The sequence below is a fragment of the Lissotriton helveticus genome, chromosome 8 (assembly GCF_964261635.1).
Source record: "Lissotriton helveticus chromosome 8, aLisHel1.1, whole genome shotgun sequence".
Taxonomy (NCBI): domain Eukaryota; kingdom Metazoa; phylum Chordata; class Amphibia; order Caudata; family Salamandridae; genus Lissotriton; species Lissotriton helveticus.
The window spans coordinates 808,542,550-808,562,925 of NC_136069.1; the positions used below are offsets into that span (position 1 = coordinate 808,542,550).

Here is a 20,376-nt window from a genome sequence, read left to right on the forward strand (position 1 = left end):
GTTTTTGTCAATGTACTAATGTGAGAAATGGGTTTTGGAGCTTTTTAGAAAACCTCGTTTTGGACTTTTGCTGTGAGGGAATCTCACTAACTGAGTCTCACTCCCTGCATGTTCTGTTAAAATGGATAAGGAATGCTAGATGCCAGTGTCAGCCTTTTAAGTTATGGCCCATATTTGCACAGATAGCCTGAACAGATCTGGGCTGTTTTCTCATGAAGATGTGCTCACCCAAGTATGCACATAAATGAAGGCTAAGCATGTGAGACTGCCATTTAACTCAGTATGGTATCTGCGCATAGCTAGCCTGTCTCATAGGGGACCCTTCTTGGCTTGCTGCTGGCCTGAGCATGTTTTATAATATGAGCGGGCATTCATATTGTGAAAATCAATAAACATGAAAAACAGAGGTGCACCACATTTGCAACAAATCACAAAGATTAATACATGTTTTCACAGAGTTCAGAAATGGGTAAAATAAAGCTACTCTTTATTAACGTTTTCTTAAAGTTGTTTCATGTGTACACAGCAAATCAGCCAAAGAGTTTTGTCCAAATCCAAATTGGATTATATGTGTCTGTCACTGGGGTTAACCACCCGGGTTCATACATTACGAATCTGCAAAAGCGATTCCAGCTTGTTGGTAGTAACTGCAGGATCTAAACTTTTTGTATTCGCAGTGGCTGACTCGATTGCATAGTCTGGCTTCCCCACTCAGTTAGCACCCTCCTTGCAGTTCTAGGATTGATTTATTTGTGTCTTACAATTGATCTTGAGTTGTGACTGACTTTATTCTGATTTGATATGTTGTATGTATTGCTTGTTTATCTATGTGTAGACTATTATTATTTCGGACGTTAATTTATTGATCGGTATGTTCCACTGGTTTTTACTGTACATTTATCTGTTTTTTTATGCTTGGATGTTGACGATTTTTTAAATATTTGATCTGACAAATAAATGGCATTATTGCTCCTAGATTATGAAAAAATATTTTGTGTGGCTAACATTCAAACCCTCTCTGAAGTGGTGCTTAAATCTTTTTACCTCTAAAAACTGCTTCTGACAACAATAACAATCTTTTGAATGATGTATTTTCCACAAAATGTCACCCATATTCGTTTACTTTATGAGAAATACAATTAGCAGATTGTATTGAAAAACCAAGCCGTACAAGTAAAATAGAGATTTTCTCATCTGTCAATCATTACCTTCATGTGTCCTCTAAGATTAGATGTGATGTCTCTTAGTACAGATAAATAGACAGCATAATCATTTCAATTTTCAGGCAAAGCTTCAAGAGAGGCTGATCTATTTATAGCATGCATTTACATGATAGAATAATTTCACATGCACTCAGAAATTAGATGGAATATTTAATTTCAGTGGTAAACTCAGAACAGGCTCTGAGGAAGCCATGCATTTTCAGTGCATAGATTCCTTCCTTCCTTTCATCTCGATAGAATGTAATATGGCTGTGAAGCAGGACGTCTGCACAGCTATTTAGCATGGTTTATGTATCAAAACAATCAAAGTAGGTAGCAGAGTGAAAGATTGTAGCTGCTACTCGTAACAAGGTAATTACACCAGCCGCTAAAGCCTTTTAAATTCGCCAATTGAAACTAGGGCTGAAAGATAATGCTGCATATTTTTTGTCAATAGTAGGAAAATTCCTACCTGAGGGGTTAGATGCAGGCTGCCAAACTAACAACCTGGACTAAGCAGCAGTGCTTAATTTGTCAAAAAAAGAAGTGTCAGGGCCCTTGCCAGGAGGCCACTGCAACTTGCACCTGCCTGTTATACAAGGGTGACAATTTGGCCTATTCCAGGCTGCCTAATCTATAACAATGCTTGTATGGCTGGTAGTAGTCATTTTACCTGTATAAATAATTGTTATACACAATTGGTGTGCTCATTTCAGAATTAGACAGACAGCTCCAGCATAATGCTGGACTGTCATAAGTACCAGTGCTGACTAATAAGTGCTGATGCCGAGTACCGGAAACCACCGGCTCAAATTAAGCACTGCTAAGCAGTGGCAAAAGTATAATACAAGGCGATTAGGAAAAAGCAAATGTGCGCTAGCTGTCATGGTGGTGTTTGTAAAGGAATGCCAGAGGTAGCAGAATGACATGCCATACACTTTGATCTTAACCGCATGCGTGCGGCCGCGATTTTCGCGCTGTGCGGCTATTTACAAAAAGCCGCGTTACATGACGAGCTGAGCTCGTCATGAGCATGCGAGCGGCGCAACTCATGACGAGCTCAGCTCGTCATGCGCATGGAAGGGGTTAATGACATCACAGGAAGAAACATCATATATTCTTTGACCTTGAATCTTCCAAGGAAGTGATGCTATGTGACCGTAAAACCTGAAAGCATTATAATAATATTATATTAACATGATCAATACTCAATATAATAAAGACAAATATCTATTTTAGATAACATCGGTATTAGGGTGCTGACATGTTCTTTGTAAGTGGTGAGGCATAATACTCGCACTGAATTGTTGTGATTGAGTAAAATGACTAAGCCAGATCTTTTCTAGAGAGGTTGGTGGGTGGGGTTTCTACCCTGAGAACATTTTGAAAAACTGAGTCAAATAGGGCATTACCAAGCACCATTTTGACATAGATTTGCTAAACAGACCCTGCTCTGAAAGGGCACTCTTTGAATATTCAAGTCCTTTCAAGGTGTGGCAAGCCACTGCAACCTGAGGTTCCCCGAATTGAATTACATTTTTTTTTCAAAATGTGCTATGGGTGCTCCCTAAAGTAAATAAATTACTTCCATTGTAACTGGGTCAGCCTTTTCTCATGGGTGCCTTCTTATGCCAAAAAAGAATGTACAATAGGTCAGCCCCAGAATTTGCCATTAATGCCATCCACACACCCAGGGTGACTGTTATGTTAAAATTTACCTCTAGTGTATTAAGGTCAGCATTTTGTCATGCTTGCCCCTTCACAATGTTACAGGTGTCCTCCTTATGCCAAGTACTACCTGCTATGTGCTATGGTCAAAATTTTTTCATATGCCGAGAATTACCATTAGTATACTAGTATCAGTATTTGAGCATGTGTTCCCATAATGAGAAGATTTACCTATTTTGCCACTGGTGCCTGTCATGCCAAGAAATGCTTCCTGTTTGCCAGTAGCAGTATTTTCCCATAGAGATCTCTATAGGCCAATAATTGAATTACTTTCAATATGTAATGGTCAATGGCTAACAAGCAAAACACCTCATTCTCACTCATGCCCACATCCATTCACCTACTCATTCACCTACTCACACGCATTTTCACTCACATTCACTCTTATCTATCCATTCATTCTCATTTACCTGTTCTCACTCTCATTCATTCTTACTCTTACTCACTCATTCTTTCTTACTCAAATGTGCCCTCTCCCTGACTCTCATTCTCACTCTTAGTCACTTATTTGCAACCACTCTGACTCACTTATTCTCAATAATTTATTCACAGTCACTCACTCGCATTCAAATTCATTCGTACTGTCACTCATACTTTCTCGTTCATACTCACTTGCACTCACTCCTGCTCTCACTCATTTCCATTTATTGTCACTTACTCTGACTCACTCATTGTTACTCACAGCTGCGCTCACACAGTAACTCTCATTCATTCTCATTCACTTATTCTCACTCACATTCTCTATCACTCCAGCACACTTATTCCTGTTCGTTCTCTCTCACCCACTCCTACTCACCTCCAGTCACTCTTACTCTTACACACTCATTCTCACTCAATGTGACTCTCATAATCACTTTATGACACTTACTGACACTAAATTGTACTCATGCTCACTCACGAGCTCTTACTGAGTCTCACTCGCACACATATGCACACACGTACAGATACACATGCTCACACATATAAATGTTCCCTTTCACACAAACGCATTCTTACCTGCAAGTACACAGACAATATATGTATCAAATCCTTTTTCATCTGCCAGCGAAGGTCCTGTTCCAGCTTCTGGTGCTCCATTTTTTATTACTTTATAAGTGTCTAATAGACTAGTTTTCACTATTAGTATGTTAATAAATGGACAGAGAACAAGGAGATTGCAGTCAAGGGTAAGACAACTGTCCTGTGTTCTTTGCACTGATTTGGACAACTCTGGGGCCAGGCAGGGGTTACTTTGTAATAAAATAGGCGCAGAAGCCCATCATTGTTCCTAGTAGGCCATGACCCACTTCTTCAGCTGGTGCCACTCATTTCCCTCATTGTCCCAGCCCCCTTCATGGATGGGCAATGTCTCAAGCTCAGTTGCAGCAATGAGGTCAGTGGGAGAGTCTGCCTTCCTCATAGGAAGTTCAGAGTGTTCTCCCACACAATTTGTTTAAAGAAAATAGTGTATTTAACATCGAATTTTTCATTTGATTTGCTGAAATGCTACAAAATCTGAATAGGCTCTTGTGCAATATTCAGTACCTTCATGGTCTATTGAGCGAGTCCCATTTCATGTGATAAGGTGCTTTGTTCAACATTTTCAAATAAAAGATTAAACTGTTAAAGCAGGTTCTGCTTATCAAAAAGGAGAACAGTGAGGCTTGGCAATTGGGAACAGTTTAGGTTTAATTAAGCAATAGTGGTTGGGAATAGCAGCCACATCTCTTGCAGTTGAATTCTGGAATTCAATGTATTTGCATAAGGTGCACAGCATGCTTTATACTGTACAGGGTGTACAATAAAGTCAAGCTTGTCTCCCTTTGAGCAGGAAGCACTGATGTAGTGGGTCATAAATTGTGGGGCAGATTTATGATGGCCTTGCGCCTCCTTGCGCCGCAATTGCGTCACTAAATTTGATGCAACGGCGGCGCAAACAATGCGCCCTATTTCCAACGTGACGCAACTAAGAGATGCGTCACGTTGGAAAGCCCTGCGCCATAAGGAGGCGTTCCTGCGCAGGGAGGGGCGTTCCTGCGCAGGAACGCCTCCTAAAAGTGGCTGAGTGATATCTATGAGATTTCACTCAGTCACTTTCTACGTCAATTCCTTACGCCTGCTTGAAGCAGGCGTAAGGATGACGCACCATGCATTGAATAGGTGGCTCCTGTGCATTGCAGGAGTCATGTCGCACTTGCGACATGACTCCTGCAATGCGCCGCCCGTACGTCGAGAGATGCGTCATGCATCCTCACTGCCTTGCACCATGGTGCGCCGCATCATAAATGCGGCGCACCATGGGTGGCGGAGCAGTGGCGCACTGTGGCGCATGTTAACTGGCGCATCCCTGGGGATGCGCCAGTTAACATAAATCTGCCCCTGTGTGTTTAGAAGCTTGATCCCATTCTTATAGAAGGGGACATAAATACCAACCTGAGGTCACATTCTGGGGTGGTCCAGGAGGCTGGGTGTGTCATATGTGTTATCTAGGGGGACACTTACTACTAGACATTGTTTGGGCTTTATTTGATTAATGCAACTGCTCTGACATCGTGTCCTTGGGCTGAATGCAGGTCCTCTACTGTGCATTTATTTGTGTTTATGAGTGTGTGCATCTGACTAATTTCTTTAGGCATTACATCTTGGGGCTGTATGTGATTTACTATTGCAATCTTCCAGGTGTGTTTGGGACTTATTCCATATCTGGTGTCTCCATCACGGGAAGCGCTATTGGTGAACAGAGGGCAGCTGTGTTTTGTTGATCTGATAAAGGGTCTCTGAAACTGTAAGAAGTGTTTTATGGTGAATTTGGGTAGCGCAGGCAACAGTTGTTCTGTGATGTGCTTAACTCCTAAGAGCAGGACCTTTCCATAAATTGTTCTGATACTAACAAAACCAAACTTTAGATAACACACTATGAACAATTACATTGAGCAAAATCATATAACATACTTCTAGGAAACTCTAGAGGTTTATTCTTGTAGCATCACCCATTCCTGTTTGTCCTTCTAGTTCTTTGGACTCTGTGATCTACCATCACACTTTGTCCTCAATTCTGTAAACTCAGAACTGTCCCTTATCATGTCCTTAGACCATTGCCTCTCTTTCTGAAGGACATACACCCCAAAACAAAGTCCACCATGATATTTTCTAACACATGGGTATAAGCATGCACAGAGCCTTTTTTACCCAAAAGAAAGAAATACCAGAGTCAGAGCCTGAAAGCATTTTTTAACTGTTTAATGATTATGGTTTATGATATTTGTGGTGAGATTGAGATCAGACTACCACAAAGTAATGTGAATTGAAGGGGGGGGGCAACTAATAGTGACCATGACTTTGTTAATCATCTCACAAACAGATATTCAAAGTTTTGGGCACAAGGATATCAGGTGATTTAGCAAGAATAGCCTAATCATTTGGTGTAGTGCTAAAGCCGGGATCACAACCCATCTGTCAAGGCATCAGGGAGAATTTAGCCACTGAACCACAACTCCTTCTCGTATGTAAAGTACTGAGAGACGACTGGTCCCAGTTTGTGAAACATCTCTCTCAAATTACATGGGCAAAATGTGCATTGCAATTTTAAACTACAACATAAATGTAAAAAATGGCTTCCATGCTGTACGTTTCTAGAAGCACTCCGAATTATATAACCCCACATTTAATTTGCGATTTAAAAAAAAATTATTTTATGGAAAGATGAAAGCCCTTGTTTCGTGTTCACTTGTCAATATTGTATGACTAAATTTATGTGTACAATACGTAATTGAAAGTGTAGTGATATTTGCGTGTACCTCCTCTGAGTTTTGTGTGGTACACCGTGTAAAACTGCCTTTATTCTTTGCCACTTTATCAGTGCTGCTGTGTGGCACCCTGCTTTTAGATTACATACCACCTTACACATAGAGATACACCCCAAAAAAGAATGTCTGTCACATGGAGAGAGCTGCAAACTTCAGAGGTGAGTTGTGAACACAGTAACGCCTGTTTATTCGTCATGGGGAATACTGCACATATTTGTATATCGGTGCCCACACCAAATGTGCCCCTTAAGTACTTCTGTAGAGTTGAGTAAAAGGCCAAATAGTCCAATAAAAACAAAAAACAGAAAGTGGTATAACATTAATGAACAAATTGCAGGCAAGAGCAGACCTGTACATCTATAAAGCACAGTTGACAAAATGTGCAAAAAGTGAAGTTCCACTCAGCTGAAACATCCAGTCTTATAATAGGACATGTGAACTATCCCAGTCAAATCAATTAGCAAAATCATGGGGCACATGCAACTGAGCGCTGACATCGATTGCGCTTAACATTAAATGCGACAACTTATAGAATGAAAATTCATGTACAAGCTAAATAAGCATCAATGAACAAAGAATCTGGTTATTTCTATCAGCTTTTATTTTCCATCCTCATACCAGCATCACAGTCAGGCAATGTGTGAGCCTGGGCCCAAGGAATGCACCTAAAAATACACCGGGGACCTAGTCACAAACTGTATTTTGTGGTATGTTTGGTACTACTCATGTACTACAAAATACCATTCACTAACCTACTACCGCGGGTGTCTCCTCCACCTATATTTTATCAACGGAGATCTCTGCATGACTGCGGAGCTCTGGACACATGTACACCTACTTTTTAGTAGTAAATGAGGGCGGGGTGGGGAAGTGACAGGAAAATGGAGAATACTTACCATAAACTGGGAGTGGTTTAGGAAGGAGTATGGAAGGGTCACAGGAGGGCTAAGGCAGGGTTTAGCAAGGGATAAACACCCACCCACTAAAGAGTAAGCTAATTGCTATTCACAAATTGCACTTCTATATTTACAACAGTCAAAAAGGACCCAGAAAAGTCATAACTGTACTTAGGGGCTCATTATAATGGCGTAACGATCGCCACCCCCGAGCCGGCGGTGGCGACCATTACGCCATCGTAATGTGAAATACCCCCTGCCATATTACGATGGTGGTGGGTATCACGGCGGACGGAAAGTCCGTCTGCCGCTTTTCCGCTGGCAGGCAATCATAACTGCCGGCAGGCAATCGTTATGATTGCTTGCCGGGTGGAGCAGGGGCTCTTATATGGTGGCGGTGCCTAGCAGGCCCCGCCAGCCATATTAGGATGTCGATTGTTAAAGGCCTTTTCATGGTGTCGATTTATTGTATAAATTACCAATTGAGGCCAGGTGTAGCAAAGACAGTACTAGGGGTCAAAAGGGGCAAGCCCAGCGTTGCACCTGTGATCCACTGGAAATCCCTGAATTACACAGCTGAATTGTCACACCTCACTTGACCTCTAACACAAGGGTATGTACTTATTCCTACCTGTCTGTCAGCTCTTGTCCCTGTTTTGGTATTGATGTTTCCCTTGAGTGTTATTGACACTCTATCATACGCTATTGTAAGGTAGCTCACTTCTGAAATGTATGGGGCCACAGAGAAAATCAAATGCTCTCTTAAGGCCTAATCTTAAATGAGGCCTTTAAACTGTAAAAAAAAATATGCAATTCTATAACTTTATATCATAGAACTTAAAGCGATTTAGAGTCCTCTCCTCAACTCAGACAGCACGCATATGATAAAAAGCCGAGTGATACTGGCAATTCACTGTATCCTTTTCTACCTCTAACTATAAATATGACTAATACTATGCAAGTATGTGTGATGTAAAAATGTGCAGTGTGCTGTCCAGTCATGTCCCAATGATATTTTGTCACAACATTTTCCATCACATGCCTTTTTCTTCAAACTCTACCAACTGGACCCCTCACACAATATTGCTGTTAGTAGAGCATCTCATGTTTCAGATGCTCCAGCTGCAAGAAAATGGTCACTGCACCCGGAGACTCGGTTTGCTCTTGCGCAAATCCTTAAAACAAAGAAATTATTATCAATAAAATATTGTGTGCTTTCAAGTAAGATTTTTACCATGCCAAGTTGATCCCACGAGCAGTGTAGAAATGTCATGAAACTGTGGAAGCTAACTATTTGCTCCTCATAATATTTTCTTAGGCATGCATTCTAAAATAACTTACCACTTTCTGGGTTGGTCTTTAATAGGTCTGGGTTTTGAAAGCACAGCTGTCAAGTGGAGCTATTGCTTACAACATACAAAGTAGGGGCTGTGGGTTTGACCATTTAAACTTCTGACCTTTTTCGAAGTCTCTTTCAACCCTCTGAATGAAAGTTTGTCTTTCACTGCTCTGCCCAGTGGAATATTCATCTCTCACCTAATGCGATTGACTGTTTTGGTGTGTCCTCCACTCGAATGTTAGGGGCCCATTAGGATGGCGGGCAGGTTGCCCCCACCAGTCTGGCCGGGGCAATCCGCCCGCCATCCACACCTAAATTCCCCCCGCCATATTACATATTAGGATGGCGGGGGGTGGGACAGCGGCGGAAGGAAAGTCCGTCTGCCGCTTTTCCGCCCCGGTCGCCTTGCGACTGGGGCGGAAAACGTTTAATATGGTGGCGATGTTTATCAGACACCGCCAGACATATTATAATGGGCTTGTTGAGATGCCGCCACGGAAAGGCATGCGGTCTTCACTCTGAGGGCCCCCTGCGGGCCCCCAGAGTGAAGGAGAGGTGGGGGTGCACACGGGGGGTACCTGTGGTACCCCCCTGCCTTTGCATAAACAAAGCGGCAGGCAACGCGCGGTGCCTGCCGCTTTGTCTATGAAAATGCATTAATGCATTTTTAGCATTGTGGCGGGTGGTGCAGAGAGCACCGCCTGCCACAATGCTATAAATGCAGGATGTGCCCGCCACTGTGGCGGGCACATCCTAATACCCCCCACGGGACCCCCGCCCTTATGGCGGGTGGTCCCAAACCCCGGTAGGATGATGGGCGGACAAAGTCATCCTAATAGGCCCCTTAGTATTGAACTGCACGAGGGACTGCTTTACTAGTGTAGACCTCTTTGTTTGCCCTTCTTGGCATCCTCTTGTGTGTTTTGCTTTGATGTGCTAACACTCCATGAGTTAGCATAATACATCCAGTTCTGATGACTTTGCCAGCACTATTTTTCTGATACATCTAATCTTTAGAAACCTGTTTCCTAAAAATCTAGGCAAATCAATGTACCATAGAATTACACAAAGCTACACCTTACATACGTTTACAAATTTATTTTTGGATCTACAATATCCCAAGGAACACGTTCATAAGTCTGCAAATGCAGTAGATTTGCATATGTGCTCTTGACTTTCCTAGTCCTAATGTTACTGATTATCAGTAGCCATGTATTGCGATAGTGGACAGATGCATTGACAATAATTTTCTCTATAAGTAAACCATTTTACATGTGGAGACATAGTTCTTTTAATCCCCTCAAACGCATGAGCATTTGAATCACTTCTCAAGCCTAATTTGCCCTTGTTTGATTTTCACTTCATAAACTTTAAGTGCAAACAATTAAATAACAAATTGAATAGATATAATCAGATCTTGAAACTTTTGACCAGATTAGCATTAATGCTTAAAGGGGGAGATTCTTGGAGTAGCATCTTTGTTACACAAGGTAAATTCCAATGTATTCTTGGTCTCGTAAATGACACCAAGGAAACACACGTTATGTAAATTAATTTGGCAAACAACGAAACTGATACAACGAAGATGTAAGAATGCAAATTAATAGTCAAGTGGGAAAGAATTTATAAAGGTATGCGTAAATCCAAACTTAATTTGGGGTTAAGATACACACAAGAAATGGCTCTATTGGTCAATGATCAAAATGGAAAATCACGGATTATCTGTTCTTGAGAACTGATGTAATTGCAATTTATCTTCGGTTAGTTTTAGGCAGACATATGATTGTCAGAAGATAGGTCCCTTTTAGAGTGATGTATTGGAACATACTGAACTGATCTTGAGAGCTAAGGTGAGTAACTCCCATATCAGATTTATAACTCTACTGTCCATTAAAAGCATGTTTACAGATGGCTGAGGATTGTGGGTTATTAGAATCTTAATAATAGTTAATAATAATTAAGAAGCATATTTAGAGAGAGTGAAAGTTATCCTTAGAACCTTTGATCGATAATTTGTGTTAGCAATGCCCTTGCTTGCAAGACAAGAGAAGATATATTGTAAGAAATTGGAAATGGGAGTAAAATATGATGAAGTTTGCTATCACTTCAATGAAGTTTTGATCATGGTTGATTTTCGGGCGCTTTCTGTAACTTCAACGTGTTCTGCTGTCCATGTTGTTTGGTTTTACATTGGGAAGTTTGTGTATTATTTTTTTAATACTTTTGATTATTCCCCTTTAAATGTATCTAAATACAGATGGCCTCATTATGGTTTTTTGCCGTAGGGCAGTGCAGCAGGCCTGGCTGCTCAGCCCTGTGGCAAAGGAAAAGGGCAGGAAGGCGCCGTATCTATTAGATACAGCTCATTATTGTCCTTTTCCCTTGCACCAGCGCACAACGGCTGCAGTGTCCCAACACAGCCACCTTTGCACCATGTTGCAAGGGTGCCTGCGTTGCGGGGATGAATATTTTTTGCAGGAAGGGAATCCTTCCTGCACAAAAACAATCACAAGATGCTTTTTCTATGTGTGCTACAGAATGCAGCACACACATAAAGAGGAAACACGAGGAGAAATAAAGAGATTTGACCTCTTTGTGCCTCCCTCACGCCTCAGACTTACGATTCCTAGTAAATATGAGGCAGTGTCTAAAGGCAATGCATGTTGCTGGGAATGCCCCCAGCAACACCCATGGAATCCCCCTTTCAAGCAGGTTTCTGCACAAAAGGGGCAAATATTTATAAGTCTAAGAAAAGCCATTTAACATGGCTTTACGTGGCCTTATAAATATGCCTGTGGCACATTGATCCACCGGAATGTCAAAAAAGTGACATAGAAACGTGTGTAATTGTGATATGCCATCTTAATTTGTTATAGTTTATTGAAGTGAGATGTACTTATGTAAAAAGATATTTTAAATCTTAGCTAACAACACAATGTGAATATATTTCTGTATTGAAGAGACATTTCTTTAAACCACACAAAAAATGCACGTAAAAAAGTGAATGTCCGCGACTTCTGGTTTCGGGTGTTTCCAACATTCCCAATGTATCTTATGATTCTCACCCCTCAACCTCATAAGTGCATACTCTCTGACCACCACCTAGATTACTTTTTTATGGTTTAGCTAAAAATATCTTTTATATATTCACAGATCTTGAACCTGTGAAGCAGGATATGAGATTTGCAGGCATACATTACACATTTTGAACTTCTGACTTTAATTGATTTGGAGCCTATAGAGCTTTCAACAGGGCTATGTAGGTAACAGAATTTGGTAATTTCATGAAGACCAAATCAATGCTTGTTTGATGAATAAAGTGTGATATAGTAAGAGCTCTGCAGCTTTGTACATACCCTTGGAAATGTTGTGAATCTGTCTAGTTCTTCCACAAAGCAAAACATCTGTAGGCTAATTGCTGACATAACAATCAGAAGGCTTGCAGTAAACACAACCAAACTTCCAAGCTTTTTTCCAGGTCCAAAGATTTTGTAGACAAAGTCTTCTAGAGCAGGTGAAATCTTAATCAGTCGAACTACTCGAAGAACCTGAAACAAGAGGGAACAGTCAATTTAAAGAAGGCTGAACCTGGTGATTGTGCATGTTTCTTCCTTCAATTATATTAAATACAAAAGCAAATGGCTAGGTGTATTATAAGAACTACCCTTGCGAAAGCATAGTCATTCTTCTTAGTTTACCATTCCATAATAAAACCTAGAAAATGAGCCCACCTTCCTCCAGTTAAACAGTGAAAGACAGGCTATAAGTGTATTCATGCATGTAGCACATGGAGGAAACCTATGTATTAAGCGATTGAGTGTTATACCAAAAAATAATTTACAATATAGAAAGGCAGAGTGTCATGCACACCAAGGGTAGAGTGGGGAAGGGGAGCGAGAGGGTATCATATGGAGGAGTAAGTGGTAGGGTCTGGAGTGTGGCATATGATATAGCACATGTTGGCAGAGTGTAGCAGAGGTTGATGGGTTGTAAGAGTAAAATGGCTCACAATGGGAGGTGCTCCTCAGAGACTACAGAAGCAGGGAGGTTTATAATTGGGGTGCAGTGTGGGGAAGGACTCCTCACACCCATGCATCCAAGTGGTACTGCACCTGCTGCACTGATGATAGCTATGCCTGTGCACTATCCTAAATAGTGAGCATCTATGATCAATGCTTGTCTGCTCTCAGCATGAAAATTGGTAAGGTGCAGCTACAGAGTGAGTGCATCCATGCCTAGCAACTCAACATTGAGGTCCATTGTGAATATATTCTTATAAGAACGCCGTATTGCCTCTCCTTCTTTGTGGGAGCCCACAATGGTCGATCTGAAAAAAAGAAAGTGATACGGATTGCATTTTTAGATTACCCTTGCGTTGGTCTAAAAAGGTGTTCACCATGGAAATTCCCTGACTTTAGGTGTATGTTCTTCTGAACGAGTTGCTGTAGTCTAAATCCTAAAATGGAGGTAGCAGGATTTCCATTAGGCTGCCACTGGACCCCCCTAAACCTTACATTAATATACAGCAAGATATGGGTGGCTGTGGACTACCTGTTTGCCAGCATAACTCTGGCTCTGAAGGCATTAAAAGGCTCTTTCAACAGTATGTCGACACAAAACAACTAAGATCGTCCAGTAAAAACTGGCTGGTAGTTCCCAGGTTCAGGAGAGCCTTTTCTGTTGCTGCCTCCAAGCTTTGGAATACTCTTCCGCTACCAATTTCTGGACAGGACTCTCACTCCCTGTTCCGTAGGCCCTGAAAACTTGGCTCTTCCCTATTTAATCGCTAGGTACCCCACTGTGATTCCTGCAACCTCTATCTGGCTCTATCTGCAGCACTTGACGCCCTTGGCAAAGCTTGCACTTTATAGGACTAATATTCATTCATTCATATGTTCACTTATCCATGTATGTGCATTCCCCTTTGTTGGTTTTGTTATACAGGGACTACTACTGATGTGACAAAAAGTACTCAGGGCCATACACATATAAGGTTAAGAGCCAAAAAGGGCAATTAACTATAATATTATTAGAGAAGTGTCAAAAAAGACACAGGACTATGCACATATATCAATGAGTGCTAAAAAGGACAAGGCATATATATATAGATGAGTGCCAAAAAAACACAGACCAATTCACATACATGAATAAGTGCCAAAAAGAACGGAGGCTCCAGGGCACACTATAAATATAGATGGATAATTAATTATATGTGACATAAAGGTAGTTCAAAGCTCTTCAGACTGTCCCACCTTGCTGAATGCAATGCACCAGTGAAAGGATGAGAGCTTCATATGAGTGAGGCTCCACCACTGTAAATGACCTACGTCTGATGCAACAAGTGTAATAGTACACCCGCCCCCCCCCCCAATTAAATCAAATGTATATGGCTTAGTTCTCCACTGGAAATCAGGAACGAGTAGCTGAGTCCGTTGTAATGCTTAATTCAACTCTTTAGAGACCCACCCAGTGGTCACCAACCAGACACCAAGGGTGTAATAGGGCTGTTGTGGGTTTGCTCGTGTCTAGGCCACCCTGATTGGTTGTGAAAACCCCTAATCAGTCAATAGCTATATTAATTTGATACCTGTTGTATTTGCTTATTGCTTAGTTTTGTGTTTTGCACTTTAAGAGTCAAGTTCTATTTAGACTCTTGGTGGGGACAGTGTTCTGTGTTTCTGTACTTGGCTGACAGTTGCCTGCTAGCCTTTATGGGAGCACCAACTATTCTCTGTTACTCATAATAAACACCAGTTATTGATTTACTAATCTCTGGTAGTAGCCTACTTTCCCCTACAACAGTACCATTGCATTGTTGCCGTGTTTGATAACTATGTGTTGGGTGGCTCCATTTTGTTTTTATGAACATAGCTCATTCTTTATTCCTGAACACAGGCTAGTGTTCTGCCTTTTGCCTGGCAATGCGTTTTGCTGAATATGTGTAATACTTATAAGAATAAAACAGGTATTTATTTTACCTTCTCTGGCTTTTCTGGTGTTTATAGCTTTGAGCAGAAAGAGCATTCAGAGTGCTGCTCAGGGTTGTGGGTTTGAAACACCCCCACATATGTAATTAATTGAATCAAAAGAAGTAACCACTCCAACCAATTCGCATACATCTTGGCCCCAGAACTAAGGAAGGAATGCAACTTGTTATCCTTCAGAAAAAAGTTAAAAACCACTTTGTTTAGGCAAGCATGGAGTAGCCTTTAGGCGCTGTGTTAAGATCAAGTAATTGCCGAACCCCTACTACGTAATCTGGACAAACAGCGCTTAGAGACCCCGGTGGTTATAACGCGCTATACAAATTAAATAAATAAATAAATAAATATTTAATTCCTTTGATTATGAGCATAGCACAATTAGGTGCAAAATGTAATCAGGTAAAAATAACAAATTAACAGCGACAATGTTACAGCTAAATTATTCTTCACTTTACCTCTGTTCTCTAACATTGGCCGTTGGCTGGCACATATCATCAAAGGAATTATCACACAAAAACACAATAATATTGCCACTTGCTAAATATGTGGAAACTGTAAATATGTGAGCAACCCCTCTTTCTGCACATTTTATAGCTGCTAAACCTTAACACGAATTTCTAAACCAAGGGTTTGGAGATTTCCTGCACATAACAATATCAAATAACCTGGGTTCGGAGATTACCTGGCTTGGAAAATGGCACCTATTACAATTTTATCCATGTAAATTGAGAGTTACATGTGGATTTTGGTGTTTGTCACAACAAAATCGGAATGTACCTGTATTTATGGGGCATATGTCCCCATGTAAATTTCGGAATTACCTGTGAAGAAATGTTTTTTTTTTTATTGAAGTCCAAATATTGCAATACATTAAATCCATTAAAACCAATACATTCATATTGGGAATTACCTTTAGGCATACCATTTTTTTTCCAACATTCATATATAATGCACTAAGCACCAAGAATTCAGGGACAAATACACACAAAACATACAAAAAGTAGATTTTTAGCCAGATACATAAGGCAATGACCCCTCATAATCTCAGTCAAAATAGGTAACCCATATTTTTCCAAACTTCCTAAGACCCGCCCACACGTAATGCATAAGTGCGTTCACTTCTAACTGCTTTCATTTTATGGGCCCATTCCATGACAGAAGGAATCACATCGGTGCACCACCTTTGCAATAAAAGTGATCTAGCTATTGCCATCACAATGTATACAAATTTAACCAGATAGTCAGGAAGGGAGAGGTCTGGATCAAAACCAACAACAATTAACAAAGCGCTCACTGCTAATTGAATACCACATTTGATTTCCAAATAGCAAAAGATGTCCTTGCAGAACTTCTGAATCCTAGGGCATTGTAACATAATATGCAACCAATTGGCTGAAGGATGATTAATATAGCGAAGGTAGTGCGGAGAGTGATTGGCATACATTTTTCAAAAGAGAGAGTGGGGTTCGATAAAGTTGCCATTTTTCTGAAAAAAAGCATCCTACGCCAATTCACACCTCTCAGCATGCTAAAATTAAGATTATTATTAGTTGACCACAAGATGGCAGAAAATTCTAGGTCTTCACAATCCATCAATTTTTTGATAGCCTTCTGCCCAAGATCTAGGGCCATAACTGAGGCTAAGCGCTTTTTCCAAGCCCCAGGTTTCCTGCCAGATGCATCTTCTAAAAGTTCATTGGCTGGCTGATGTTGTTCGCTAATTTGAGAAACCTCTAGTTCAGCCAGGAAGTTAGGGAAGATGTTATATGACCCCAGAAGAATAAAATCATTAACAATCAAAAACAACATTTCGGTCACAGTCAACCATCTTCCATTCCTCAGAAAGACCTACCGAAATCCTACCGCATCCCACTTTAAGGTGAGTTCTGAGGATTGTGTAATCCCTGCTAGTGATAAAATGTCCGCTAGTTGAGGGTTGAGCTTATTACAGGAATGGAGTATCTTTTATAAAGCACCTGTCATTTTTTAAAAAGCCAGTGATGACACTTATAACGCACCCGCTTAAGGGATCGGAAAGTTGACAATGGAGAATGGATTTGACTTTCCTTACACATTATTTCCATGAAACTATTAATAAAGAGATTTGACTGAGGTTGAGATTTGAATCTAGACAAAAACTGTGCAAAATAAGCATAGTAATAATCCCTGAGATTCGGAAGGGTTAGACCTCCTTGATCCTGTTCTTCATATAAAGTGCTAAGTGCAATACGTGATGATTTTCTTGCCCAAAGAAAAAGCTGTAAACATAGACTCTACTTGGGTGAAAAAGGAACCTGATAAATTACAAGGGATAGTAGAAAACAAAAAATTAAACAGAGGAAGAACAGACATTTTAATCAGTACAACCTGGCCCAAAATGGATAGCGGAAGAAAGTTCCAGCGTGAGAACAAGGCCTGAATTTCTCAAAGGAGCGGTACAAAATTCAGATGATATAAATCCGAAACTTTTTCAGAGAAATATACCCCAAGATATCTTTTAGGTTGGGTGTTAGTGCAAGCAAGGATATCGGGGTGCAGATCCAGGCTTGCCCCACAGCATTGTAAAATTTTGGTTTTCCTTTTATTAATGCAATACCCACCTAGGTCCTCAAAGTCCTCAAAGACCTGGAAGACCTTAGCCTGAACCTCTATCTCAGGTTTGAAAATGCGCATGATATCTTCCGCGTATAATTTAAATTTCGCCATTGATGGAATAGGGGGACGGATATCAGCACAGTTCCTTATAGCTATCGCCAGTGGTTCAATAAAGAAAGCAAACAAGACCGATGATAAAGGGCACCCTTTCCTTGTGCCCCATTTTACTCTGACCTGTCCGGCCACCGAGTTGTTGACAATTATATTGGCTTCAGCGTTCTTGTATAAATTATAAATCAGGGCCGTGATCTTGGGGGAAATGTCAAAGTGATCTAAAATCATGAACAATGTTTCCCACGCAACAAGGTCAAAAGCCTTCTTGGCCTCTAGTAGAAGGACTAACGCAGGAATCCTCTGGGTGTCGAAATAATCCAACGCCTCCGATAAATAATGAGTGTTGGAGGCTAGCTGCCTACCCGCGATAAAACCGTTCTGGTCCAAATGTATCAATTGCGCCGCGTAATGGTTAACCCGAAGTGACAACAGTTTAGTGACGATTTTATAGTCAGAGTATAACAACGTTATTGGGCGATAAGAGTTCTGATCCTCACTGTTCTTGCTTTTTTTCAGAAAGCTGACTATGTTACCTTGTCTGAAGGACGCTGGTATTTCCCCGCCCTCGAGCATAGAGTTTACCAAACGAAGGAAAAAGACCACCACTGAACTGAAAAAGACTTAAAAAAATTCAGGCAGAAACCCATCCGGGCCACAGGCCTTGCCGTTTGGCAGCTTCTTTATGACCCCCCTCCAGCTCTTCTACAGTGAAGGGTCCTGCCATAGAGAGTTTCTCTACATCCGAGAGTATCGGCGGGCTATTATCCTGCAAAATTCCTTCTAGCAAGGCCATATCCACAGTCTGATGTTGGCCATAGATGGACTCATAATGCTGTAGCATTATATCCCCATTTTTAACTGGGTCCTCTATACGTGAGGCGGTTGAAGGGCATTTCAACGCATTAATCTGATTTGCAGCAGCTTGCTCCCTGGCCCGTAAAATTGCTTTCTTCATATGTTTTCCGGCGATATTGTTGATAGAATGCATCACTCTGAGTGTAATAATTGGAGCTGTGTGCACGCTTAGCCTGCTCCAGTTGACGCTGATTAAACACAGAGGGGTTACTAAGATAAACCGAGTAAGATGCTTGGATCTTCTGCTCCAAAATTCTCTTATCTTCCCTAACATTTTTTGCAATTTCAGTGTCTTTTCCAATAATTAACCCCCGGACGAAGGCCTTAAGTGTGTCCCAGACCACACTCAGAGGTGCAGTCTCACTATTTTGTGATAAAAACTCCTTAATCTCTGTCCCAATAAAGCACACCCAGTCCTCTTCATTAAAATATTGTCTGTTTAGCAACCACCGTTTAGGGGACCTAGCACAGTTTCCTAAGAGTAACTCAAGCACCAACAAGGCATGATCAGAAAATCCGTTATATAGAAATCTTTCCTGGTTAAAACTCAACTAGCGTGAAACCAGAAAGAAATCAATTCATGATGAAGAACGAAATCTACCTGACCAACAAGTATACGCTATTTTGGTTGGAAAGGCTGCATGCCATGGATCCTGTAGATCCAAGGTTACTCCATAGTGTAGCAAGGTTCTTAAGGATTTAGGTTTCAACTGCTTTTTATCCTGAACGGACAAATCTAGTTTAGAATTCATTAAAACATTAAAATCGCCTCCCAAAATCAGCTTCCCAGGTACCTGAATTAGGGACGGAAACAGATACTCATAAGCCTTAAAGTTGTCCTCAACCGGGGCATATATACTAACAAAAGTTTTCAGTCTCTGTCTTTGTCTAAGAGAGCAGGTAACCCAACACCAACGACCATGCAGATCTTTATCAAAATTGACGACCTCCGCTTGAAGTTTTTTACTTAAAAATATTGCTGTCCCTCTATGGGAAGCGGAAGATGATTAAAATCCCCTATAAGCTGCCCAAGACCTGAACATTGAAAAGTCGGGCAGCTTTGCAGCTGGTATTAACAAAATCACTGCTGGGTTTGCTGTTTTAATCCATGATTTGTTTGCCCGCATTTTCTTTTTATTATTGAGACCATTAACATTAAAAGAAACCACTTTAAGCAGTTCTTTACTAGCCATAGTTAAAGCCCGATCAAGGCTTAGGCCCCTTAGGCATCTTACCCAGAGTCAAGCTAACAAAAGGGACGTATAAGATCTGAATGGATTTAAAAGAAAAAAAAGGACTTCATTTTTTCCCCCTCATGCTCCCAACCCACCCCTTGTGACCCCTCCCCCCAAAATGTGTAAACCCCCCCGACCACACCAGCCACATTTCATCCCCCCCTTTAACCTCTTGGATGCTCATGACGAGCTGAGCTCGTCATGACTGCGCCCGTTCCGTGGACCGCTCGCACGCTGGGCTGATTCCCCTGCTGTGCTGAACGTTCCATTGGAACGGGTGCGGTCATGGCGAGCTCAGCTCGTCATGAGCACCGGAGCGCCGTGGCTCATGACGAGCTGAACTCGTCATGTGCAGCGGAGGAATCCCACCAGCGGCGCAGGGGTTAAGCTGGGTGTCATGTAATTACACCAGAGTAAACTCATCCCTGGCCCCCTTAGCAAAGCTAAAATGACTATAAAAAATGCAAAAAGCAAGCGAGCATGCACAGACAAAACACATCCCCTGCTATAATCAATTTGCAGCTAAACAACTAAACACACAACATGCCCTTGACTGGGCCTTCCGATGAAAAAAGCAACTGGTAAGCATTGCTTAATCCACCCAACCCACCAATTTCCCTGTCAATGGTGTTATAATAGTAAA

General features: G+C 41.3%; 1 protein-coding gene across 1 annotated transcript in view; it reads right to left on the minus strand.

Annotated features, from left to right (window-relative positions):
• NALCN (sodium leak channel, non-selective) overlaps positions 1-20,376 on the minus strand; it is a 3,094,418-nt gene that overhangs the window by 1,278,264 nt on the left and 1,795,778 nt on the right. Inside the window, exon 15 of the mRNA XM_078657626.1 lies at positions 12,307-12,498. Within this exon, the coding sequence (XP_078513752.1) occupies positions 12,307-12,498 (192 nt within the window). The remainder of the gene's footprint in view (positions 1-12,306; positions 12,499-20,376) is intronic.